Below are 26,433 nucleotides of genomic sequence, written 5' to 3'. Positions count from 1 at the left end.
CTGTGGCATGTCCTTGACTGTGTATTAGAATCTTGGGTTGCTGCCACAGTTCCTGAGAACACATCAGTGCAATTGTAAAGCACATCAATGGGACAGTGATTCACTCAGCAGAAATCTAAACAAACTACTCCTTTCTGACTCCCATTACAGCTTTTCATGAAGGGAGGCGTACGTGCTTTATAGTAGAGGAAAAGAATGTGTATCACCAGTTCTTACTTGCAGTAACTTATCTGCAAATTAGTAAAGTGACTAAACCCCTTCTGGGAGATACACTGAACCATGGAAATGGAAACAAAAATTATGCCTGATCTATCTACAATGCCTACACTGGAAGATTCGAAACAAGGGGCTCTAGGGGTTTGAGAGTATCCGATAAAATCCTGCAGATTTCTCAGGTTAATTTTGTTGAAAACCTAGTCCTTTAAAAAGAAGTCCATAAGAACATAAGAGGAAAGACTGATGAGTACAACTACAAAAAGTAAAGATTTCTGAATCTACATGTGTGAATACCCCTACACACATATAAGCCTATCATAAAGTTAAAACGCAAATAGTAAGTTAGGAAAAATATCTTGCAACTTATAACACAAAGGGTTATGTAGTTTAAAATACAAAGCTTTCACATTTCGATGAGAGAAAGATAAACACTCTAATAGAAAAACGAGCAATTTATTAAAAAGAAATACACATCATCAACAATCAGAGCTACAACTCAAATAACCAAGAGATGCAACTCTTTACTGTCAGACTGAAAAAAATGAAAAAGAATAACAGATACAGCACAGAAGAGGCTATGAGTGGGAACTCTCATACATGTGGCTAAGCTTGACAATTTAAAAATTTTAAATGCACATCCCCTTTTACTTATCAATGTCACACATCAGAAAGCATCCTAAGCAATCAAGAATGTGTGAAAACATTTAGCAGCAGAACACATTCATTACAATATTGTTAATAATAAATAAAAAGGAAACAACCTAAGTGGCTCCAACTGAGGATTTAAATACGGTTTCAGAATAACCTTTCACTAGAATACTATGCAGCCTTTAAAATTGATTATTTTAAAATGTGATTACATCTGTCTATTTAACTATGTTATTATATAGTCCTAAATATATGCTTTTATATAGTAGCCATATCTAGATATGTATATATGGAATGCTCCTCCAAGTGGCTTGGTTTGGAGATTGGCAAGCTGAAATATGTAAATATGACAGATCAATAGATAGAGATATGCATCTTTATCAAAATATTAACACTTATTTGTGGGTTTATGATATTCATCTTATTTATATGATATTCATCTTATTATATCTGAATTTTTTGCAAAGATTGCTTTATATGCAAGGGGAAAAAAACCCCCAACCATTTCAAAAATACAGAATGCACTTCTTGGCAAATACCCTTAAGCTGGAAGCATCCTTTTGGCCATGAGGATTCCCAGAGTAAGCAAAAAAAGTCCAAACTAGATCACTTAGAATTAGGGTAGCCATACAATTTATCATCAAAACAAGACACTTTAGAGACTGAAAGGGGAAGCTACTAATAACTTTGCATAACCCAGGACTAACTAGGCAAGCTCAGCCTTTTCATCAGCCTACTTAGAATGGAAGGTCTGTTGAACTTGTCTTTGAAGATGACCCAGTATTAGAATGTTAGAGGTGAACCACAAACACAGAGACTGCCCTTTTATCAGTACAATTGGGTACAATTTCTCAACATGCCGGCCAGATGGCTAAAGAGCCTGGAAAATTTCAAGTTTCTCACCTAATTAGCTCATTCAGATCTATAGAGTCCTAATTTTAGAAATTTGTTCTTGATTAAATAGTATTTCTCAAAGAAATATGCCATTTGATTAAGAACACACAGTATTATTACCCATCTTATCTCACCCTATAGATTTTCATCTTGGAAGCATCGTGTTCGCAGTTTGAAACCCTGTCTGATTCCAAATCCCCACGTGTCTTGCCTTTTTCCACCAAGAGCTTTGTTTGAGGAAACCAACTACGTGACCTGAGGTGCTTTACTTAAGATGGTCACTGTTCCCATCCATCACTCTTCTGCCCACTGGCTATTTATATCTTCCAGTCTTTTGCAGCCCAGTTCAAATTCCTCCTCTCTCCCATGCCTTCACCTTTGCTGCCCACCACAGTAACCTGTCCTGCTCAGACACCTACAGCATCTATTATCTGCACATCAGATCAGCACCTCCTCACAGGCTAGTCTGTTTTCCAGTGATTGATGGCTTATGCATCACCCTGAAGCAAGACTGTAAGCACCTTGTGGACACAGCTACTCACCTGGCACATAGCCAGGCAGGATCAGTCCATCAACCTCTCTTATTCTAATCATAAAATGAGGGTTGTAATTCCTTTAGATACTCCGCCTCTCACCCCACCTTGGGTGTTTGCAAAGCATTATAAGAGACAATCATTAGATTAGCCAAAGTTTCTGAATGCCAGGGTATTTGCATAGGTGAAAAAATGAAAGGCTTCTCAAGTGAGGCAACCGTGTGATGTCTTTCCCCCCTTAAAACACCGTGAAATGGCACAATGAAGATTCAGAACAAAGACAGAACAGAATAGTTCTGTCGTAGAGTAGTGTCTGCGTGTTCAAGATGGTCCCGTGGGTACAAAGGATGAAAGCTCGGACAGGCTCTGTCAACACATGCAACACTATCACTTCAATCTTACAATATTTTACTTGTACTTTGACTCTCCCTGTACAGGGCCAAAACAAGGAAGCTCACCTGGGGATCGATGCTCCAACATCTGCCCTCACTTCCTAAGAGTCCAGCACCTGCCATCACTTGGCATCGATCACAAACTAGGCAGCACAGGGTTGCTAATCAATCGTGGGTCAATCCATAATTGAGACGATACTCTTTGCACCTCCTGCTGCCAAATTTGTTAAACTGATAGACGTGTCAACGTCTCTTCCTCCAAGCCAAGTTTAGGATGACTTAAGCTGTAGCTGAAGGGTGAACAACCAAACTGAGTTACCAAGATCGTTTCATTTCTACCATCCAAAGCATTGTGTTTCTCATACATGGGAGTCTTCTTGGGAAATCTGCCACCTCAAATGCATTCATTGTAACCCATATCATTCTACAGTACTTTACAATTACACACATGGTCAGCAAGGGATGGTGACCCCCGTTCAACCAAAAAGTAAAACTCCTAGTTGAGCTGTTAACATAGACAGAGAGAGACCAACAACCCGCTTCCTTCTGCTAGTTCATCTAACACCTTAGTGAGCTTTTGGAAAAGGCGCAGCTTCTTCAAGAAACTTTATTTCCACCTGTTAGAAGATAGTCTTCATATTCCTGATTTTGTTAGAACAAGGCACTTTTGTGCCATCTGCCAGGAAAATTGTTACAATAAATCTACGATGTCTGCGATGTGAATGGCAGTCCCTTAAAAGTGGCCCAACTGTGCAGTGCACAACCAATGCAGCAGCCTGGCCAGGGGTAACCTCAGTGAGAGAGAGCCGTGCTTTATTTTACATCCTCTCTGCACCTCAATTTCATCATCTATAACCTGGCAGTAATAAAAGCTATCCAGCATGGTTGTCAGCGCTGATCAACCTTCCCATTAAAATAGGAAAGCAATGGTCTGTAAAGGATTCAGAGAATAAGACATGAGCACATTACTTGATTATCGCATAAGAACTACTTCCATAAGATAAAGAGCTTATGTTTTCCTTGATTCTACAAACACAATTCATCCAATAACATAATTTGCCCTTCATATGTTGAAAGTGAAAAGACTTGGGTTTCTCTCGTAGCAATGACGGGTCCCACAGCCCCACCACACCCTCACCAGGTGTTGGCGTGATGGAAGAAGCCCACGATGGCAAAGTAGTAGATGAGGGCTAGGTGTTCATTGTCTGGAAACAAAAAAGAAAAAGAAGAAAATTGGAAATTAATCGCCTTACATCTGGATTTCTGGATCCCCTCACTGTCATTTGGGGATGGATAAACCTTCATTGTTGGGGAGATGGCTGCGTATCGCATGATAGAATGTTTGCCAACATCCCTGGTCTCTGCCACTGGATACCAAGATACCATTAGAACCCCTCCACTCCCTGTTACAACAACCAAAAATGTCTCCAGACATTGCCACATGTCAGGGTGGGGTAGGGTAGAGAAGGGGGAGGCAGCATCATCGTCCCTGGTTGAGAAACACTGGCCTGTATGGAAATGTAAATTTAAAGTCTTAGAATCATTTTTGGGAAGCAGTAATCTATGAGTGAGCTGGCCTCCAAACAACGGGGACTTTGAGCAAACCTGAGCTTAGCTCTGCAATGGCTAAGGATGGCTTAGCTTTATGGCTTTAAAGACACTACGTTTCTACTTCCTGTCATAAAAGTATAACCCAAACTTCAGCCTCTCATTTCCAGGATTTCCTCCTTTTGAGGTCTGGGGCTGGAGGAAAGGTGTTAGATGGGGATGCTGGGGGCTGACCTGAGACATTTTAGTCTAGGCAACCCCTCTTCCCTACTCACTTTGTACCTGGCCACCTCCTGGGGCCTGAGGACAGCCATCTTCTCTTGAATAATGGTGATGGCACTATACAGGACTGGCATGAAGTAAAACTAGCAGCTTTCAACTATACTACTCTGACTTTCATATAAGTATAAGCCTGTTGCTTAATTTCCCACAGCACAGGTACCTATGACCAGGTCATTAGAAAACTTGAGGGAAGCAAGAGAAATGACAGCCCAGAAAACCATAAAATGGGATGGATACTGGGTTGAGGGATTCTAGAGTCATAGCTAGGCCATCCCAGTCAGTTCCCCTTCTGGACGCTCCCTGGCCAGCTCGCATCCCGCAAGAGGCTCTCACCTGCGTCTTCCCACCACCTGGGGGAACTTTGGTCCTCTGCTCTCTGGGAGGTGCAGGGGGCCAGTGCCTGTCTCAGGCCTGCTCCCTCCCTCTCCTCCAGGCTTCACTTTCCATGGCTCTTACTCCTCTCCCAGCATGACTGACAGATGGGAACATCCACAGAGTCTCCCCCACTACCCACAGGGGTTGGCTTTTTCAGAACACTCGAAAGACAACCTCTCAGCAACTCAGTTCCTTAAGTCTGATATACCTGCTTTGGAAAATCATCTTGGCAGAGGCTTTCACCAAGAGTCCAAGCTGGGTGTAGCCACTGGGTTCCCCTTTGTGGTACCTGGTGAACAGGAAGTGAAGTCAGGCTCTGATGATCTTCTTGACCTGGCCCAGTCTCCATCATGAGATGTCTTATGACAAATGCTGAACAACGACACATTTAATGCACCTCTCAGCAATAAAAAAAAATACTTTTTTAAGAGATAGAGTGCTATGGTCTGAATGGTTGTGTTCCTCTCTGAAAATTCCTGCTATAGTCCTAATCCCAAAGGTGACAGCAACAGGAGGTGTGGCCTTTGGGAAGTGATTAGGCCATGAAGGTGGGGTCTTCGTGATTGGGATTATAAAGTGCTTTTATAAAAGAGACCCCAAAGAACTAGTTCACCTCTTCTGCCATGTGGGGACACGGTGAGAAGGGGCCATCTATGAAGCAGGAAGCCCTCACTGGACATCAAATCTGCCTGCTCTGTGATCCTGGATTTTCAACCTCCAGAACTATGAGGAATAAATTTCTGCTGTTTTAAAGCCACTCAGTCTGTGATATTTTGTTGCAGCAACCCGAAAGGTCTAAGACAGAGTATCCATAATGAAGAAAAACCATTTTTTTCTAACAGACAGCAAAACATATTATAAAACAAGAGTAATTAAAAGAGGAATTGGTGCTGGGAAAGACAATTCAAGCACTGGAACACAAAAGATCTCAACACTATTTACAATAGCCAAGACGTGGAAGCAACCTATATGTTCATTGACAGATGACTGGATAAAGAAAATGTGGTGTATACACACACACTGGAATACTACTCAGCCATAAAAAAGAATGAAATAATGCCATTTGCAACAACATGGATGGACCTAGAGATTATCGTATTAAGTGAAGTAAGTCAGATGGATAAAGATAAATATCATATGACATCACTTATGTGTGGAATCTAAAAAAGAGATACAAATGAACTTATTTACAAAACAGAAGTAGACTCATAGACACAGAAAACAAATTTATGGTTACCAAAGGGGATATAGGTGGAGAGGGATAAATTAGGAGTTTGGAATTAGCAGATACTAACTACCATATATAAAATGGATAAACAACAAGGTCCTACTGTATAGCACAGGGAACTGTATTCAGTATCTTGTAATAGCCTATAAGGAAAGTGAATATGAAAGAATATATATGTCTATATATAACTGAATCACTATGCTGCTCACCAGAAACTAACACAACATTGTAAATCAACTGTACTTCAGTTTAAAAAAAAGAGCTCAAAAATGAACCCATGTATTTGGGAGGTAAATACATGATGGATCTTTATAGAAGGGATAAACTATTCAATATATGCCTGGGAAAATTGGTAACTGTTTGGAAAAAGATCAAAAATTAATTTTTAATTTAGTATCATTAGCTAAAAATGTCTGAGATCTAAATGTAAAAACAAAAACCTATTAAGCATTAAAAAAAAAAACCACGAAAATATTTTATGACCTTGGAGAAGCTCTTCTTAAGCAAGACACAAAAAATAAAAGGCCTCAAGGAAAAGCCTGATACATCTGACTACATTCAAATGAAAAATTAAAAAAAAAAAGTATAGAGAAAAGATGCCATAAACAAGGTTAAAAGAAGAAAATCAAAAAGCTTGAAAATTATACTATTTTCAAACAGACAAAAGACCTAAATCTTGAATGTATAGAGAATTCCTACAAATCAATAAAAAGATCTTAAAAAAAATACCAATAACAAATCATTAGAAGATACTAACAGCAATTTACAGCGTGAAAATACAATGAACATAAGCACGTGTGCTCAAAAACATACCAGAAATGAGGGAAATGCAATTAAACAAGCTACTTTTACCATAACATTGGCAAAAATTAAGATGCTTGAAAATGTGGAGTGTTAATTAGGGCGTGAGGAAATGGGTGCATTCCTCTGCTGTTAGTGGGAGTATAAAGTAGTCAGCTACTTCAGAAGACAATTTGGCAGAACTATTAAAATTTAACATGTACATACCCAGCAATTCTACTTTCAGGGAGAAATACTCCCTCATGTGCTCAGAAAGCATATATAAAAATAAAGATGTTGATCACCCTATTTTTGTAAAACCAGAAACCTGAATGTCAATCAATAAGATAATAGATAAATAGACTCTGGAACATTTTATGGAATATTAGGGAACAGTTTAAAAGAATGAGGTGTTTCCATATGTAATGACACATAATAGTATGTGTGAAAAAAGAAAGTTGCAGAAAAATAGCTGCAAAATGGTCTGTTGCATCTGTCAGTCTTATTTATGCTCATGCAAGGCTTCTTTCTCAACCACGGATAAAAAAAAATATACACACACACACACACACACACTATATGTAATACATATACACACACATATATACACATATACATACATATGTATGTTTCTCTACAAAATGATGCTATTCATGTTATTTAAAAAATAGAAAAGAATGAATACACAGCAATATCATCTACACCTGTAATGATAAATCCATACAGGTGGTAAATGTATAGAAAATGGTATGGAAAAAACGTCTTCAGATCTGGGGCCAGGGGAGTGACCAGTTGGAAGGGGATATTCAAGGGGAATTTCCCCCTTATCTCTACTGTTTTACTATCTCATGAGAACACATTTATACATGATTTTTAGAATTCAGTACTAAGTTTCTTTTACAAAAGAAAATAAATTTTTCTCAGAAAAAAATTAGTCAGAGACACCAGTCGATTTACTATTAAGACAACTGTTTACATTGTCATGCAAAGACTATTTCGTCTCCACTCACACTGGGGATTTGGCAGTTCTTTTGCATAACAAAAGGGTCTTACAGGGTCTTCCCAGGACAAAGGGATATTTACCCTGCCCTAAAGTCAGGATGGAGTTTCAGGCAGAAGAAGTTTCAGACAGAGGTCTCCACCAATTGATGCAGGGCAGCAGGGCAGCAGCCCCATACAAAGGAAAGAGAAGAGCTTTCGTTCCCTTTCTAAGGAGGACATAATCAGAAACAAACACAGAATCAGAGGTTCGGCCTGTTTCTGACTGACAGCTGTTGTAACTGCATTGCATGATGCAATGCAACTAAAGTCATAATCATATGAACATTTACAATTGTCCACTGCATGCCAGGCCTATGCTGAAGGCTCAGTACCGGGAATCTCTCTTAATCCTTGCAACGATCTGAAGAGAAGAATCTTAGTACCCATTTAACAGATAAGGAAACTGAGGGTCAGCTGGATTAACAAAGATTCTCAAGCAAATGACTCAAGCGCAATTCTAATTCGTGCCTACCAATCTTAAGCCTGTGCTCTGGCCTCCCCAGCACTGCCTCCCCAACCACAACACTGATGAGTTTGGAAGGGTGGGCAGGCTTTGCTCCAATTAATGTGTGTACAGTAATGTTAAATGTATTTACTTAAATTTAGGTTAAGGGCTCAAAGTGATTTCTACAACAATACTAAAGAGAAGCTATCTTTTCTTCTGCCTTACCCCTGAGACAGATCAGTGGTTAGGGATGGGGCTGGCTCTACAACACAGCGGGGAGCAGAGGTCTCCTCAACCTGCAGCATCATAGCTGGTCCAGGGAGCCCCAAGTGATCAGTCACAGTCTTCTGGGGGTTTCAAGGCAGCTCTACCTCTAGGTAACATACTCCAGTGTTGGCTTTTCTGCCCTAGTCAGAATGCAAATTTCAGGTTTTTGTAGTGATGTTTATGAACAGAGTCCATATTTATTCAGATCTGGCACATGGCTAGGACCTTATATGGAAACCAATAACCAAGAGCCTGGAATTCCTATTTTTTTTTTCTACTCCTGTTGCTACTGGGGTCTTTGATCCCCGTCCTGTTTGATCCAGCAGCAGGAGAGGAGGGGGAGGGGAAGAGGCGGGCAACCTTATCTAACAAGTCGAGGGAGAGAGCACACCTGCCCTCCAGATGCAGGGAGCTTTTATAAAAGGTAACAACGTATGTAACAAATTTCCCCCCAAATTACAATTCTCAGAGAGAGTGGGTTAGGGAAATAAATTTAGAGAGAAGAGTGGCAGATGGGATAGATGGATTCAATTAAGGCAAAGAACATCAAACAATTCCAGGGATGCCTCATTTTAATGGAACATGTCATTTTCTCCTCGTTGCCTCCAGGTAACTCCCAACAACAGACTACGTAGGAAGTAGGATGCACACACAGCGCCTCGACCCCAGCAGGAGTGTAATATCCTCAAATGAGAGAGCTAATATTGCCTCTTCTCCTATTCTCAGTAATGTGGTGAAACAGCACATGAATCAGACTAAGCGAATGCAGGCTCCATATTTGATGCACATTTCCACAGAACCAGGTGGTAGTCAAATTAAATAGGTATTTTCCATTGTCAACTCCGTTGAAATGATTTCTTTATTTGGTCTATGGGAGAGTCTCCTTTTTAATTAAACCAACAACTGTCATTTTTCTAAGAAAGATAATAAAACAATAATAAAATATTTACACCCCTTTTATCTTCCTAGACATCAATCATGTGGGAAGAAGGTGTTACGCCTTTGTTAGACAGTTTTATCACACAGACATTATACTAACATGCTTTAAATTACTGTTTTGCAGGTCAGTTTGTTCCTATTAAGGATGTATAAGATTCTTGTTGTCACTAAGAATATTTAAGACTATTTGCTATCAAAAAGAATTCAAGTCCGCAATAAATTTCCCATATACATAGTTGATATATAAGTACGGACATGTAAATAATAATATATATGCACCATGTTGACCCAAATATGACTCCCAACTGACTTCAATTTTCATCTAAAGTCAAGTATAAAAGTCCAGTAGTTGAATGAGCAACGTTTTCTTCATTCTCTGGCTCCCAGCGGTGTAATTTAATTGACAGCCATGTTATCCATAGTTACGAAGTCATAGGTGGGTTATAGTTTCACAAAGATGGTATTATCTCTATAGTTGGAGAAACTGTGGCAGGCTTTGAGTAGAAACTACAATTATACCCTATAACTCTAACTGCAATCATGCATACATGGTCTGATTATTAAACATGCTATGTTATCCAAAGTCTTATTTTGTAGAGATGCCAAATCACTTTTAGATTCCAGCCCATACTCTACTAGGTTGCAAACTAAAATCCTCCCAGCTAGAAAGGAATACTATTTGGGCTGTCATACCATCTTCAGGGTGCGTGCAGAAATAACTTCAACTTGAGAAATGCAGCTAGGGGAGTAAACTCATGTTAAAATAGTGAACTGTGGCTTTGTTTCTTCTGCATGTTAGGTGCACTGACTTTTCCGATGATAAACAAGCTTTGATTTTGGGGTGGTGGTGGCTTAAAGTGGCTTCCAGGACGGGAGACCGAACTTTCTAGAAGCTCAAGTCACTGGCTCCCAGCCCTTGGGCTTGAGTCCCTTCATTACTGTACCCTCCACATACGTCGAGGAAGGTAGGATGGGAACAGCCACCAGTTTTGTGGCATCACTGTCAGTAAAGACTTTCTTCCAATAGTTACATCATGACCTTGTTGTTGGCGAACTCTCTATAAAGTAATGATTGAATTTATATATATATATATATATATATATATATATATATAATTGAAGCATAGTCAGTTTACAATGTTGTGTCAATTTCTGGTGTACAGCACAATGCTTCAGGTGATTGAGTTTAAGTAGCAAAAACTCAAGTATCCAAAGGATAAAGATAAGTTACAAAACTGAGCGTGTGGGAGATACTAGTGTAAACCAGTCCCATAAAGCTGCCAACAAATTTCGAGGATGATACACAATTCACAAGAGGCTCAAATGGGGAACAAGGGAACGCTGCTCAGACTTTTTCTTTGTTTAATATAGTAAGGTTTTTTTGTTATTCCATCACTTTCCACCCAAACCATTCTGTATTGGTTATGTATTGCTATGTAACAAGTTACCTCAAAACTTAACAACTTAAAATGACAAATATTAATGAAAAAGGGGAATGTTCTAACTACAGAATCTAATTACGTCTACCTTTGAGCTCTCTCTCTTTTTTCCCCAAACCCAGCCATACAACATACTCTCCAGTGAGGCACTTTCGCCAGTGTCTCTCATGTTTGTCTCCTCTTCTCCACCTCCATGGGACCACCAAAGTTCAGGGCCTCATTTTTTTCACACCAGGAATAGGGCAGCACTACTTTTCTTACCAGCTTCCATAGTCCAATACATCCTGGACGCCAAGGCCAGAGTAATCTCTCTAAATCACGCTTTCTACTTATCCTTTTTACCGCAGAAAGCCCACTAGTGGCTCCTCTTTGTCAAACAAAACCCAAACTCTTTAGGCTGCCATCCCATGCCGGCCATAATTTGACCCAGGCCTGACTACAGAAACTCATCGCTCCCAGGCCCCAAATAATAACCACTATCCCAGGTAAACCACACTTAACACCCAAACACACCTCATTCATGCTCAGCTTAAAGCCTCTGCTAACACAATTACTCCCCCTTCCCTTTGCAAGGCCAGTCTTCACCTTACCATTATCAATCCTCCCCCATTTCTAAGATGTGGAGCAGATCCTATCTTCTCTGTGACACATTTTCTGATTACTCCAAACTAGACTTCAGCTCCTCCCATGGACAGGCACAGCTCTGAGAGAGCATACCATTCATGGCCCAGGCCAGTCACTGGGTACCTGTTGTCTTTTCCAAGGATCTGGTTAAGTTTCACACCTTCCTTCTTCCTTAGAGACCACCAGACTGCATCTCTGCGAGAGCTGGGCTGGGTCTCATTTGTCTTTCTCTGCTGAGGACGGCTAGTCCATGACAGGCAATATTTGTTGAAAAGACGGATGGATGGATGGAATGGATGGATGATTGGGTGGAAATGTCAAGCACTGTGTCTGGCATATAAGAGGTCAACAAGAAATAAATATTTGCTAACACCACCAATCCTTAAAATGAGAATTCTCCACTCAGTGACACCTCAGCCTTTTAATGGTTCCTATGTAGGAACCGTTCCAAAGACAGTAAAGGCAAATGAAATTTATCTGGGTCTGACCAAGCCCGTTCACACAAACATTGTATCTGAAGACCAATCCAGAGCTCCTCCTTCATCACCCATCCTAACTCTGACTTTGAGGTACAGGACGCCAGGTGCAGGGCCGTTAGGTGGCACAGCCAGGGCAGAATTTAGTCAGTACAGAACAACTCCAAATCCATGTGCTTCAGCCATGGGGCAGAAACAGAAGTTGTGAGAACTAAAAGGGTGCTGGCGGAAATGAGGAAAAGATATGGATTGGGGGGTAGTGTCCATATATGTTAGGTAATTCCTAGTAAACAAAAGGATTTTTTTTTTTAAAGAGAGAGATATTAGATGACCTTTTAAGCCTTTGCTGCAACCCCCTGAGAGGGGAGGGGGGAATCTCAAAGCATCAAACGTCCAAAATCCAGAGAAAATCTAACGCTTCCTTTCCAGCTGGCCAGAGCAGTTAAACCTGAAGTGAATTCTCCCAAGAATCAGATTCCTGGCCATGGGTTGCCTGCGCTAATCCGGGCCACTCTTACCTCACAGTGTGGAGCGCTGGAAGCTGCTCCAGGGGCTTGGCCCCCCTAGCACTATCTTCTGAGAGTGGGTGAATCCGCTCCCCACTATCGTGATCTTGGAGCAAAGTCTACGCAGTGGTTCCCTGAGAGCAGTGGTTCCCTGAGAGCCAGAGACACGCATTGTGCGGAGAATCTGGGGGGACCGCGGCCCTGAGTTTGAGCTTGGAACGCCCGGCACCCGGAGATGATAGGGCAACTCCTCTCGCCCCAAACTCACCTGCTTTTTAGAACCACTTCCATCTACCCATTGGTTTCAGCTCCCAAAGGCATCCGCAGAATCCTCTACAGCCCAAGGTCCACCGTGAAAGAGAAGAAAGGGTGTAGGGAGTGGTGGCGGGGAGGAGAGGTCACCAGGGTCCCCTCCCTGGTTTGGGGCGGTCATCGGAGGAGGTGAGCTGCTCGGCTCCTCCCCACTAAGCAGGGAGATCCCCGCGGGGGCGCCTCACCGTGGGCGACCGGGACTGGCGAGGGAGGGACGCGCTGGAAGGGCTCAGGCAAAAACTTTCCGTCCTCTAGCGCAACTCTGATGGGAAGACCACCCTTATTACCACGGTCCCCAGGTAGCGCCGCTCCCAAGTCATCCCCGACCCCCGCCCGCACGCCCGACCCCTCCGACCCCCGCTCGCGGCCGCGGGGAGGCCGGCAGTGGCGGCGGCGGCGGCGGCGGCGGCGCCGCAGCATCCCAGCGGCCGGCACGCTGCAGCCTCCGGTCCCGGGCACGCGGCCCCTCCCCTGGCGGCGCGGGTGCGGGCCTCGGGGCGCCTCTCTGCTGCCTCTGGCGGCCGCGGACGCCGAGAGCCGAGACGAGCCGGGCCGGGAGCCGAGCGCCGACTCCTCCTCCTCTCTCTCCCCTCCTCCTCCTCCTCCCTCCTCCCATCCCTCCCTCCCTCCCCCTTTTCAGAACACTCAATGTCGGAACGTTCCGAAGATGACGTCGGAGCGTTCTCGAATCCCGTGTCTCTCGGCTGCTGCTGCCGAAGGAACAGGGAAAAAGCAACAAGAAGGAAGAGCAATGGCGACACTGGATCGCAAAGTGCCCAGTCCGGAGGCGTTTCTGGGCAAACCCTGGTCCTCCTGGATCGACGCCGCCAAATTACACTGCTCCGACAGTAAGAACCCCACCGCCTCCTCCTCCTTTTATTATCCTGTAACCTTTCCATTCACCTAGAGCCACTGGGAAAAAGTGTGTGTGTGAGAGAGAGAGTGGCCCCCGGTGTCCTCCATGCTTCTCCCTCTCTCTAAATAAATACACACAGAGACAGATCATCAATGCACAGAGAGAGGCCCTGCTGCCAGAGCTGTCTGTCTGTCTGTCTGTGCCCGTTCCCCGTGGCAGCCCGCGGGGTGGGCTTTCACAGCCCCACGGTGTATCCGTTTAAAAGGCTACTCTGTTGCTGCTTGCATAGTTTTTTTTTGGTACCTATCTGGGCCAGGTAGATGGAAATCCGGACTTGGGAGAAAATGTTGCATTGTCAATTTTTGAAAGATTTTCATATCCAGTATTTATATCGATTTGTTTGCAAATAAACACTCTCCCTCCCCCCCCCCGACTTTGGCTTCCCCCCCTCCTTTTTCTCTTTTTTTCCTTATTTTCTTTTTTCCTTTTCTTTTTCATCTGCAGATGTAGATTTAGAAGAGGCTGGAAAAGAGGGTGGAAAAAGCAGGGAGGTTATGAGGCTTAATAAAGAAGGTAAGTGGAGCTACTGGCATTTTAGTGTTAGCATGTGTGGCAGAATCTTCACAGGATTTCGACTATAATGTGAATTGTTCTGCTGGGTACAGAGTGACTAAGGCTTGTCAAAAATTGAGCACGCCCAGGTGACTACTGCTTCACGTTAACTTCTCTCAAAGTATAAATACAACTGGGGGGTAGATGGGGGGAGGCTGTTGAAGGCAGAAGTTTCCTGCACTTCAGCTGGAGTCCACGTTTGGACCTTCCGATGCACATCTGCCATTGGCCTTTGGAGCGTTATTGCCAAATGATGTGGGGCCGAAATCTCTGAAATGAGGTGCAGGGCTTCCTCCACAAGCATCCCAGGCTTCCTTGTGGGTGAATACACAACAGCTCAAGGAACCACACATGATCAGTCATTCCAGCAGCTACTTCTCCACTCTCCACAGAAAATCATGGTACATGGCAAACCTTTGCAGCAAGTTCCACTTGACCCACTTTGTGTTTGGTCACAGATTATTATGTGGGGAGCAGTGTTAGGGGTGTCTGTGTTTGCAGTACCCCCAGCCGGTCACCCGTCTCTGTTTCCCCAGCCTGGAAAAACTGTACCTGAAATGGGACACAGTGACTAGATAGGTCATCCCAGGCTGAGGCATGCAAGTGAAGCCACAGCATGCTGGAACTGGACATCAAACACATATGGTCATCATAAATAAATCATATCCTGTTCGCCTTTGCAAGCCTGCCATATGTAACTCTGGCCTAGGGGCTTCACATGGAGCAACTCCAGAGGCCACTTGCTGCTGAACAGATAGATGGGTTCATTTGAATTGTGATTTACTGACCGATGTCTTGTAAACGCAGTTGGCTGAAATTGTGGTGGGCGGAGGTGCCGGGGCAGAGAAGGTTGGCGGGAAGTGTTGCAAGAGTTCAGCCATAACTAGGCCATAGGAGCCAGGCTCCTCGAAAATGAATGGAGAAAAGGCCGTTAGATGCTGAGGAATGGTCTCGCTGGAGAACTGGGATGTACCCCAGTAAGGCAGCGGAATCCTGCTTGAAAAAATGGAATTCATTTTGTGGCTTGACACCTCAGACAGTTGGTTTTCTATGCCCCATCATATCCTGACCATCCAGTGAGAGGAAAACTTGTGCTTCAGAAAAAATGACATGGAGGTTGAAATGCATGCATATTCAAGGACGGCTCTCTAGCGTGGTTTCTGCTAATTAAGCACTTTGGGAACGAAAGCTTATTCTAAAGATGTTTGCCTCTAAATATCTTCATGTGATCTTGACATGTGTCTTTAGGATGCACAAGGGGATGGTGTCAAGTGGACTTGTTACCAGTGGCAGCTTATTTGTGCTAGATGTCTATGCATGTTGGCATTGGAAAGTGTCGCTAGAGATTGTCTTCACAAACTCTTGAGATCTTTAGAGGCTTATGGGACTCAGTTACCAGACCACTAGCAGTGAAAAGGTTTCCACGAAAGAAGACGAGGTTGTGAAAACCTTTAAAGTTGAATAAAGGTCATGGTCTGGCCCAGAATTGGCACCTCTCAGGCCTGATTGATAGATGATGTCTGTAGCACACCAAACCCAAATCCCACATCCTCCTCCCGGCTTCTATTTCAAAAGATTCTGATTCTCAGAGTCTTTTTGCCTCATGAGAAATAAATTCTTTTAAGGAAAAAAATGCAAAGCTCTCCTTTCTTCAGAAGTCACAAGTGGTACATCCTACTTATTGTATCCTTTGTCCTGTAAAGGTACAAAGATTTAGCTCTTAATTATATACATTTACATTAAGGACCCCCACTGTTCAGTAAAACCTGCAGTTGCTGAGTTCACCAAATAGCCATGTATGGGCTGAAATCTCTTTGTTTGTGGGCCTGGTGGAGCAGACCTGGGTTAGCAATTCCTGAAGGTCTTCCTGGTAGGTACATACAGTTTTCTTTATGGATAGAGTATACATGTGCTAAATACATATCTCCTCCCTACAGTGAGTTTAAAGGTTGAGCTGAAACTCGATGTCAGGGCGTTTGGTTGCCAGGATCCCCAGAAACACTGCTTGCTTTAGTCTTGCCATTGGCCTTCTTGTTGGAGTCGTCATGTGGGATGTCTCAGGATGGATACATATGTCTGGATGGGTCTCTGCAGGACTCAGCATGGCCTGGGTGTGATTGTGTTTCTCCATATGTGTGGATATACGTAGATTGACCTGATATCATTGGTAGTAAGCAGGTCTTGAGAAAAGATTCGTGCTTTAATAGCAGTGAACGAATAAAACTTAGGAATTCCAATTAAGAAATGAAGGTATATGATTCAGATTTTGATTTTTTTTATTGTGGTAAAATAAACATAACAAAGTGTTACCATGTTAACCATTTTAAAGTATGCAATTCACTGATACTAAGTATGTTCACAGTATTGTACAACCATCAGCCCTGTCCATTTTCTGAACTTTTTCTTCATCCCAACCAGAAACTCTGTCCCCATTATACACTAATTTCTCATTCCCCTTCTCCCAGGGCTGAGCATGGGTAACACCATTCTGTTTTCTGTCTTTATGAAGTTGCCTATTCTAGATACTGTGTATTTGCAGTATTTGTCCTTTTGCCTGACTTCTTTTGCTTAGCATAATGTTTTCATGGTTGATCCATGTTGAAGCATGTATCAGAATATCATTCCTTTTTATGGCTGAATAATATTCCATTGTGTGTATATACCATATTTTGTTTATCTATCCATCTTTTTTGTTGTTGTTGTTAGGGGGGAGATAATTAGGTTTACTTATTTATTTATTCTTAGAGGAAGTACTGGGGATTGAACCCAGGACCTCATGCATACTAAGCATGTACTCTACCACTTGAGCTATACCCTCCCCCCTCTATCCATCTTTTGATAGCCATTTGATTCGTTTATACCTTTTGACTATAGTGAAGAATGCTGCTATGAACATTGTGATATGATTTATTTTATAGACTAAGCTCAGAGAAGAAAAGTTAGACTGGAAAAGTGAAAAAAGAATCATTTTGCCTTCTGCCTTCATCTGGCCACAGTTTCAGAAAATATAGGAAAGTCTTGCAGACTTTTGAATAATCTGTAATAAATTTCCTTCTCCAGTCTTTTTACCTTTTTCTACTTCAGTTCTCCACCTATATCAATATGGAATATTAACTGAATACTTTGAAATTTCTGTAATAAAGTCATCACATCCATTTTACTATTTCATCCAAAGTTAGCTAAAATTATGGTCAAAAGGAATTTGGCAAATACTTTTGAACCCTGGCAGATCATTACCTGGGTTCAGAGGTGTTGCTAATTCCATGCTTGGACGTGGTCAGCCTGCAGCAGTGGAAAAGCTTTGAGTCTGCTCCCTAAATTCCTGTATATGACCTTGGGAACATCACTTCCCTTGTCTGGGCCTGTTCTCTTGCTTGTAAAGTAAGGGGGTGGATTAAACATCTCCTGAGGTCCCTTGGAGACCTCTGAACTTAAGTTTCTCTATTGAATGTACCTACATTTTGAGATACAGTCATTTAGACAGGCTCTTTTTGAGGAAACTTTAAAAAAAAAAAAAAGGCAAGCTCTCACATTAAAAATATCTTTACTACATACTGGGTTTGTTTTCTCCTTGTATAATCTCTTGATGGCAAAAATCACTGCATCTCATACAGAAGCATATTCTGCTACAAATAGTTTGTGACTGGTATGTGGCCTTTAGGCCTCTGGGAAAACGGAGGGTCTTAGTCCAAAACCCAGGGTGATGTGTTCCCGGTAGTGGAGTGGGGGTTGACCTCAGTCAGCCTGGACCTCTCAGGCACTGAGATTTCCTAAGAGGAGGGGTCTCAGAAACCTGATTATTCTAAAATAAGATGTGAACTGCAGTTACAATAGAGAATTCCAAGGAAGGCCATTCATCTAGCTAACCTTTTAAAATAATCTTTTCTCTCTAGCTTCAAAGATTTATCTGCAGGCTTTTTTCAAGCTAATTGGGGGAAAGCTCTGTGATTTAAAACGGTACCTCCTTATTCTAATTGCCTCACCTGAACTTTTTTCTTAAGAATGTCAATTCATAAATAAGGACCAGGTGCACATGGCTCATAAGTGTCCTGAACTATATAAGGAGATAATAACAGGGTTGTTGTGAGGATTAACTGAGATAATACGAAAGGGCTTAGCACATAGTAAGCGCTTAATGATTATGTACCTTTATTGGTTTTTTAAATCTTTTTGTGATTATCATCATCATGAATTAATGAAGCTAGTTCTAGAAAATTTATTATAATTAACTAGGATTTTTAACTATTCAGTGATGAACAGAAAAGACATACTCAGTCAGAAATTTCATTTTTAGAGTAAACCATGTTATCATAATTTTATAAAGCTAATGATTTTTTAAAAACGGATTTTTATCCATATTTTTAATGGAGTGCCTTTAAATTGTAGTCATGGATAAGTTTTATCAAGAGCTAGGGAAAAATACTTTGGCAGTTTGGGGCTTATGGCTAATGGGTTTACAAAGTTCTTTCTGAGAACTGGGAGGTCTGAAAAATAATTTCCAAAATAATCGATGCATTGTTTTATCTGATCAGTGAGGACAGAAAGTTCTTAACAGACCATCCATTGGGTCTTTTGGAAGCCTACCCGAGTTACTTCAGGCATTTGTCTGTGTTTCAGTGTTCCTAGGTGTTTTGATTTGATGTAGGTAAACTTGTGGAACGCTTCCAATTTGAGAAGTGTTCTGGGGCTAGTAAGATCTTGCTGTGACTCCTGAAATGCTAAGAGTTTGCTGTTCTCCTGAAATGCTGGTGGAGTCAGGCTGGAACACAGGAGGAAGCAGGGAACGTGGCAACGTGTTCAGTTCAGGTTTAGGAGTCTTGCAGTTATGGCTGGATGGGGGCAAATGGGAGAAAAGATGGCAGCCGACCTAGTAAGAACGAAACGTTCTTAGAAGCCAAGCAAGGGCAGCCAGAGACAAGTGGTGGAGATTTATGGGAACCTGTGGACGGCTCTCCTTTATCATTATACAGACAACTCTGTTATCTATGCTAATAGGAGATTGGAAGACACCAAGTCCACAGGTTACACCGATAAACCTCATTTTCGCCATTAATTTCAACTTCTTTCTCCAAGAAGCCCACCATCCTCTCCTTTTACTAATAAGTGGCAACATTTGTTCACTTTGGCGTTTCATTATCTTCTCCCTTCTCTTGTCCAGCACTTGGGATGAAAGGACAGGGGAGACAGAGTGGCCTCAAGGTGGTAGGGACAAAAGATAAAAAGGAAAAGGAGGAGAAGGGCTTGAAGAATGAGTCAGCTTCACAGTTGCTTCCAGCCGACAGAGAAGGGGGAGCGGTGTGACCGAGACAGCGAAGCTGAGAGAGGGCATTTCCAGCCCCATCTAGTTTTGAAAATACAAAGCCTCTAAAATGAGTACCTCTTTACACATACAAGCATTTCTTGTGTCTGGGGTCTCATGGGGAGAAAATGTGGCTCTGGCTCCTCCCAAAGCAGGAAGTTGGGCGGGGAGGGGCAGGCTTTGAAACCCTGTATGTGATATTCCCTTCTCGGCACTGTTACCCTGTGCTGGATTCTTGTCCTGTGTCAGTCTACAGGAATGATGCTTTAATCTCTGGAAGATGTAGATTGTTACTCTCTCTCCCCACCCCCCTCATTTAAATGCTTCTTTTTTAACAGAATAATGCTCACGTTACAAAATTGAGAAGGGTATGCAGTGAAAAGAAATTCTCCCTCCCACCCTTGTCCCTATTGCTTGTGTATTCTTCCCAAGATAGTCTGTGTGCATCCAAGTAGATACGTATATAGCTTTTCCCACACGGATGATAGCATCCCCTAAGTATTGCCTACCATCTTGCCATTTCCATTTATCTTAGAGAGCAGTCCACATCAGTTCATAAGGAGCTGCCACATTCTCTTTTTGGTGCATAGTGGGAGGACAGTTTAAGCCCCTGGATGTCTTGCTTACTTTTTAATAACCTCTCCTGCTTTCTTGGCCTCCATCTTGCATTTGAGACTGGGTGACGGTGGGCGGGCACTGGGCTGGGCCTGGGGGGACAGCAATGAAAAAGCACAGCCCCTGCCCCCTGGCACTCCCATCTGAGCAGTGAAGGCAGATATTAGAAAAGTCACGGGCCTGTGGTGAGTGCTCTGAAGGGGGAAATTGGGGTACTGTTGGAAGACACAGCAGGGGGGCCAAATTTAGGTTAGGGGCTCAGTGAAGAGATTTCATTTACGCTAAAACCTGGAGGACGAATGACTGGAAGTTATTCATGTGCAGGGCTGGGTGGGGAGGAGTTAAAGGAAACAAAATATGTGAAGGCTCAAAGTGTGAGAGAATATAGAATGTTCTAGAAACTGAAAGGTCTGTCACTAAGAGTGGTCTAAAGTTTCTCAGCCGTGGCATTACTTCTTTGTGGTGTGGGATGGAGTCCTGGGCGTTGTAGGATGTTTGGCAGCATCCCTGGCCTCTATCCACTAGATTCGAGCGGCACCTTCTCTTCCCCTGAGTTGAAAAAACCAAAAATGTCTCCAGACGTTGCCAAAGGTCCTCAGAGAGGGGTCGGGGGCCAAATCACCCTGACAGAGAGTCACTGGTATAAAATGAGTCTAGAAAGGTAAGAACACAAGAAAATAGACTCAGCAGAATTCTGCTACTGTCTGTCCCTGTCTCAGGCCTAAGTTCCAGGTGAGGCGACCTTACTGAATTCTCAGCAGGTGTGTGTGGAGCTGTGACTGTTCCTTGCACAGGGCTACATTTGGGAGCATCTAAAGAGGGAAGACTCCATCCCTCAAGAAGCTCTCCTCCATTGGTTTCCAAGATGACCCCTCCAAACCCTAGAGTCCTTTCTGTAGTAAATGGTGACAGCAGTGAGAGGCAGGTTCTATTCCTGGGTGGCCCAACCCTCCCTCGTGGTGGGTGGAGGAGACCCCAAGGCGCTGATTCTGATAATGATGGCATTTATCGTCCGGGGGGCCCTGATGTCAGCAGCAGCACGGTGAAGCATTAAGGATTTCAGTTTATATTTAAAGACAGGCTGGAAATACAACTGGCGTTCTGTGCAGTTGATTACCCAAGGGATTTGTCTGAAATGGGGATGCGCCTGGTGGAGGGCAGAGCGGCTGGCTTCAGGATTTCCATGTTAAGGGCTAGAAAATAGGAAGGGCAGACGAGGGTGATTCCTGAGGGCTCCTGGCTGGGGTGCCCAGTGGTCTGCGGCATTACTTAGGACCCAAGGGCCTTGTTCACACCAGCCAGTGGCTCACAGGAGCCTGCAGTCTCTGCTTCAGAAGCGATTTAGGAAAGTTAGAAAGCAGACTTGGGTTTTGCCTGGTTTTCTGCATGTGTACATGGTGTTTATACCCTTTGGGCTAACCTTGCATTCGTGGTGCTTTATTTCATTCGTGACATCTTTTGGAAGTAGACATAAAATGGCAGCAGCAGACACAAGGAGACCCTGTCCTAGTCACATCTCTTTTATCCAAGGACCTCATCCTCTGGGGTGGCCCAGGGTTCACATCAGGAAACTAGGATCCTTTAGTGATGCCATAGAAGTGATGTCACCAAGATGGTGACATTGGTCATTCCCGACTTTGCTTCTCCTCACAAGAATGACTACCAACCTTTTGTGGACAAGACACCACTGAGAAAATCCTGGAACATGGCTTTGAGGCTGGAGCACACCCCTGCACCACAGAGAGCAAGACAGGCGGCTTTAGAAGGTTGACGGGAGTGGCTACATGTGACTGCATACCCCTCCCCCAGGCCAGTCCCCTCTCCTTGCAGACAGCCCAGCCTCCTCCAATGGGAAGAGAGCCAGGGGACATCCAGCTCCCCCAGTGTTGTGGATCACTTCTTGGGATCCCTACTCCGGTCCTGCCTCACAGGGAGTGTGGAGGACTCCCTGGGGCTTGACCACTGGGAATCCAGTCGTGACTGCAGTAATCGATGGTAACCATGATGGAGAGGGAAAGGGATGGTCAGTGGGTTGGCCTTTCTCCGAACTGTAGAAGCTGAATGTCAAGGACTGACTTCCGTGTCTCTCTCTCCTAAAACTCTTGGTGGGATGTTCTGCTGAGGATGTCCCAGCTAATGCTGTTCAGCTGGCGCTCTCTTCCTCTCTCCTGTGGAAGAGCTCAGATTGACCCCTTCAGCCACGTGGACCCGGAGGCACCGGAACTAACGATGAGAGCCTGGGAAGTCCCCTCCTGCATGGGGGCTGAGACAGAGGCCCCTTACCCTTCAGGCTCCAGCAGCTGCCTCTAAGTCAAGCTGGAATTCCACTGTGGGGGAAGCTTTTGTTTTTCTGTAGATGCTTTATCCTTGTACATGTAGTTTCATAACACAATTCTGCTTGCCAATTTTAGGGATCAGGTGCTTGCAGAAAAAAGGAAACCAAGTAAATAGTCCCTAGGGCAAGACACAGTAACACCAGGAAGATGAAAGTGCCTCGGTGATGGGCTCTTTGAACATAGAAGCAGTTATCAGCGTCCCTGCTCCACGAAGCTAATTGTGGTTCTCTGAACATGAGCAGTTCAGGGACACCTTGGGTGGGGGTTGGGGGGAGCAGGGAGCTCTGTGACCCTGCCCCAATACACCTGTCCCGGAGCTCTGCAGTGTGGGAGGGAAGACAGGACCAACTAGGGCATGGAAGATGGTTGAGACACCTTCCTAGTTTGGTCCTGTCAGGCTGAGGTGGTGTCTGGGTCTTTGTAAGAGCATATTGGCCACAAAAGACGAATACTGTATGATTCCACTTATATGCAGTTCCTAGAAGAGTTAAATTCATAGAGACAGAGAGTAGAATGGGGGTTTCCAGGACTGGGAGAAGGGGAAGTGGAGAATTAATGTTTAAATGGGTACAGAGTTCCAGCTGGGAAAGATGGAAAAAAGTTCTGGAGCTTGATGGTAGTGACAGTGAACTGTGCACTTAAAAATGGCTAAAATGGTAAATTTTAAGTTATATGAATTTTATCTTAAAACTACATTGACAGCACAGAGTTGGATGCTTCATGGGGCATTATTTAAATCTTGACTCAGCCGCTTAGTACCTGTATAGTAAGATAACTTTTCTGAGCCTCAATTTCCTCATTTTCAGAATAAGAATAATAGTGTTCTCAGGGTTGATATGAAAATAAATGAGATACTATCTGGCATACAGTAGATACTTGATAATGTAAACTTTTGTTATGATGGTTGTTTTCATCAGGCACTTTGTCCTCTTCCTTGTCTTAGCGAGCTGCCACTTCCGCAGGGCAGATGGCATCCTTACTGCTCCGGAAGTATGCCTGGGGCTCGATAGCCATCTTTGGTCAATATTTTGTCCTTGCTTAAGGATTCCAGGAATAAAAACAAAAGGATCTGGACCCATGTCCCTGCACTGGGAGTTTTCAAGAGTGAGTCAGTTTCAGTTTTCCAAAGTGTGGGCATTTGGAGGACCCTGTGTTGAAATCACCTAGGTACTTAGCATCCCAGGATGCAGTGACACTGAATCAGAAGCACTCGGAGTGGAACACAGAAATGTCCTTTTTTTTAAATTTTAAACAACCTTATTGTGGTATAATTCCTGTACAGTGAACTACACACGTTTCACATGTACAATTTGATGAATTATGATAGATGTATATACCTCTGAAACCACCGCCACAATCAAGATACTTAACATCAGAAATGTCCTTTTTAACATGCTCTCCAGGTGGCTCTGATGTTTACTGCACTTTGGTTACAGGAAGTGGTTCTTGACTCTGCCCACCTTGGGAATCCTTTGTGAAGCTCTTTAAAAACAGACACCAGGACCACTCCTAGATACTTGGATTCCATTGGTCCAGTTTAAGGGGTTCTGGGGAGCTGCTTATGTGTTTTTAAAATTTTATTATTATTTTGCTTATTGTTTTTAAAAATAGCAATCCTAGCTGTCATGTATGGGCATTGAGTAGGTGGCAGACACAAAGCTAAATGTGCATTTTTCTCATTTAATCCTCGTGAACACCCTCCAAGGCAATTCCTATAGCAACCCCATTTTAGAGATTAGGAAACTGAGGCTCAGAGAGGTTAAGTGGTTTACCCCAAGGTGATACAGCAGGGAAGTAGGAGAGCTGGGATTCAAACCCAGAGACGGCCAATTCCAGAGGCAGTACTCTCAGTACCGTGCTATTGTGTCCTAATGTTGCACTAGGAGCAGGGCTGGACTAGGGTGAGGCCGATGGGGCACCTAGGACACACGGTTAAGGAGGGGCACAGACAGGCTTCTACAAGTGCAGAGCAAGGGCCTCTGTAAATGTTGTGCCCTGGGCACCTCACTTGCCTCGCTCTAGTACCAGCCCTGCCTAAAAGATTGTGTTCTTTAACCAAGATGGTTACAGTTTTCATCCCCCTCATGCGTGTAAGCCAGTGGCCCACCCATGGGGCCCCAGATCTCACTGAAATGCTGTCTTATCCCAAGGCCCCAGTGGTCAGAGCCCTGGCCTCAGGGAAATCTCAGGAGCTGACTCAAACTGTTCCTTTTTGGGAGAAGGTGTTAGCAAAGATGGTTGCCAAGCAACTCCAGGGCATCTATCTACAGTGATGATTTCTCTCTTTTTTTTTCCCCCTTTTGAACATCTCGAGGCCGCTTTTCAGTTTCCCTCTTGGCGTTGGGATTGTTAGTGATTTCATGAAGGGTGTGCTCCTTTGGATGATGGAACAAGGCTTCCTTTTCAATACCCGCTGGTTAGAGGTGTCCTTTTGATGGGCAAAGCGCCTGCTAAGTGGGTGTGAAAGACCTTTGCCTTCTTCAGCCATGGAGATACCCTAGTTGTCATTGGCTCTGAGGGACAGTGACAAGATTCCGTGACTGGAGTGGCCGAGAGAGAGGCACAGAATGTATCTCCCATGTGAGGACAGGGGGACACAGGGATGTTCAGTCCATGACTGGATTTCACATTCCCTCTATTCACCCAGGCACTTAGCATTTTATACATGGGGACCTGGCTGGTCCTAGAGGAGCTGGAGTTCTCTCTCTCAGTGGTTTAAAAGACCTGGGGGCCCTTGACCTGTGTTTCCTCTTCAACGCTGTCCCTCCTGCTCAGTCCCCTCATCAGTGTGGGGTTTCAGGTGACCGTTGATGGGTCCCTGTCACTTGGCCTGCTGGCCCACATTTTGATCCTCCTGGAGAGGACTGAGAGCTCGTGGGCTGGAGCACTTTTCCCATATGACAGAACCTGCCCCAGACTAGCAGGCCGAGAGGGAAACATCAGGAGATCGAGACCGGTCACACTGGGTGAGGTTGGCTCTATTGGGTCCACCCACCAATGTCCCTGGCACCACGACCTTGACCTTGACCTTGACCTTTGTGTCCTTCCTCATGCGTCCTCTTTTGTAGAAGCAGGGCAAGACCCAAAGAGAATATGGAACTCAAATGAGTCCTGCCACTTTGGGAGGTTCAGACCAGACACTTAATGGCAGAAGACCGTTGAAAAGAGACATCCACTCTGTTTTGTGCAAACCCAATTTGGAATAATCCAGCCTTGGACAGATTAGGGGGCTATTTGCTTTCCAAATGAAATTACTGGGGACTTCGTTAAATGGTAGAGTGCCCTAGAGCTTTCTGGACACCTTAGTTTTTTCTTCCAAAGTTTTGGTGATACCCACTTTGACGCCTCTCCTGCTAGCTCCTCTCCCCTCTGTGTGGTGATGCTAGCATGTCTACCTCCAGCCCTGACTTCTCTTCCACAGAGGGCCCGCTCACCCCTGTGGTGTACTGCGTCCGACAGCCCCTCGAGGGCATCCTTACTGCACCCCCAGCCCCCCTAGACCCAGTGCAAGTGCAGAGCCTTCCTTGGGTCTTCCCTCATCACTGTCTCCCTCCCTCCCGCTCCCCTCCGAACAGCCCTTCTCTGCATCTCTCAGTCTCTCCGTTTCCCTCCACTCTCTCAGCCCCCACCCTGCTGGCCTGCTTTGCCTCATAGCCTACCTCGGTTTTTATAATAGCTGCTTAATTGGTCTCCCTGTCTCTGTCTTCCCAGCATACCAATTCAGAATTAATCTCCCGATAAGTCACATTTTATCAGGTTGTTCCTGAAGT

General features: G+C 43.9%; 1 protein-coding gene and 1 long non-coding RNA gene across 4 annotated transcripts in view; one reads left to right on the top strand and one right to left on the bottom strand.

The window, feature by feature from the left end:
- Positions 1-3,679: 3,679 nt before the first annotated feature.
- On the bottom strand, positions 3,680-13,400 carry LOC116281331 (uncharacterized). Its single transcript, XR_012074572.1, has 4 exons — positions 13,131-13,400; positions 12,902-12,966; positions 5,097-5,177; positions 3,680-3,888 (listed from the first exon to the last, which is right to left on the bottom strand). It is a non-coding gene; the product is annotated as an uncharacterized lncRNA (long non-coding RNA).
- Positions 13,401-13,585: 185 nt separating this feature from the next.
- ATXN7L1 (ataxin 7 like 1) overlaps positions 13,586-26,433 on the top strand; it is a 214,071-nt gene continuing 201,223 nt past the window's right edge. For 2 of the 3 annotated variants that reach the window (XM_015234556.3, XM_015234564.3), the window contains exons 1-2: positions 13,586-13,793; positions 14,306-14,374. In XM_015234556.3, coding sequence (XP_015090042.1) covers positions 13,613-13,793; positions 14,306-14,374 — 250 coding nt within the window. In that variant the 5' untranslated portion in view covers positions 13,586-13,612. The remainder of the gene's footprint in view (positions 13,794-14,305; positions 14,375-26,433) is intronic. The other variant, XM_015234563.3, reaches the window with a different exon arrangement.

Source organism: Vicugna pacos, chromosome 7, assembly GCF_048564905.1.
Source record: "Vicugna pacos chromosome 7, VicPac4, whole genome shotgun sequence".
NCBI lineage: Eukaryota > Metazoa > Chordata > Mammalia > Artiodactyla > Camelidae > Vicugna > Vicugna pacos.
This window is presented reverse-complemented; position numbering and strand designations above follow the sequence as displayed.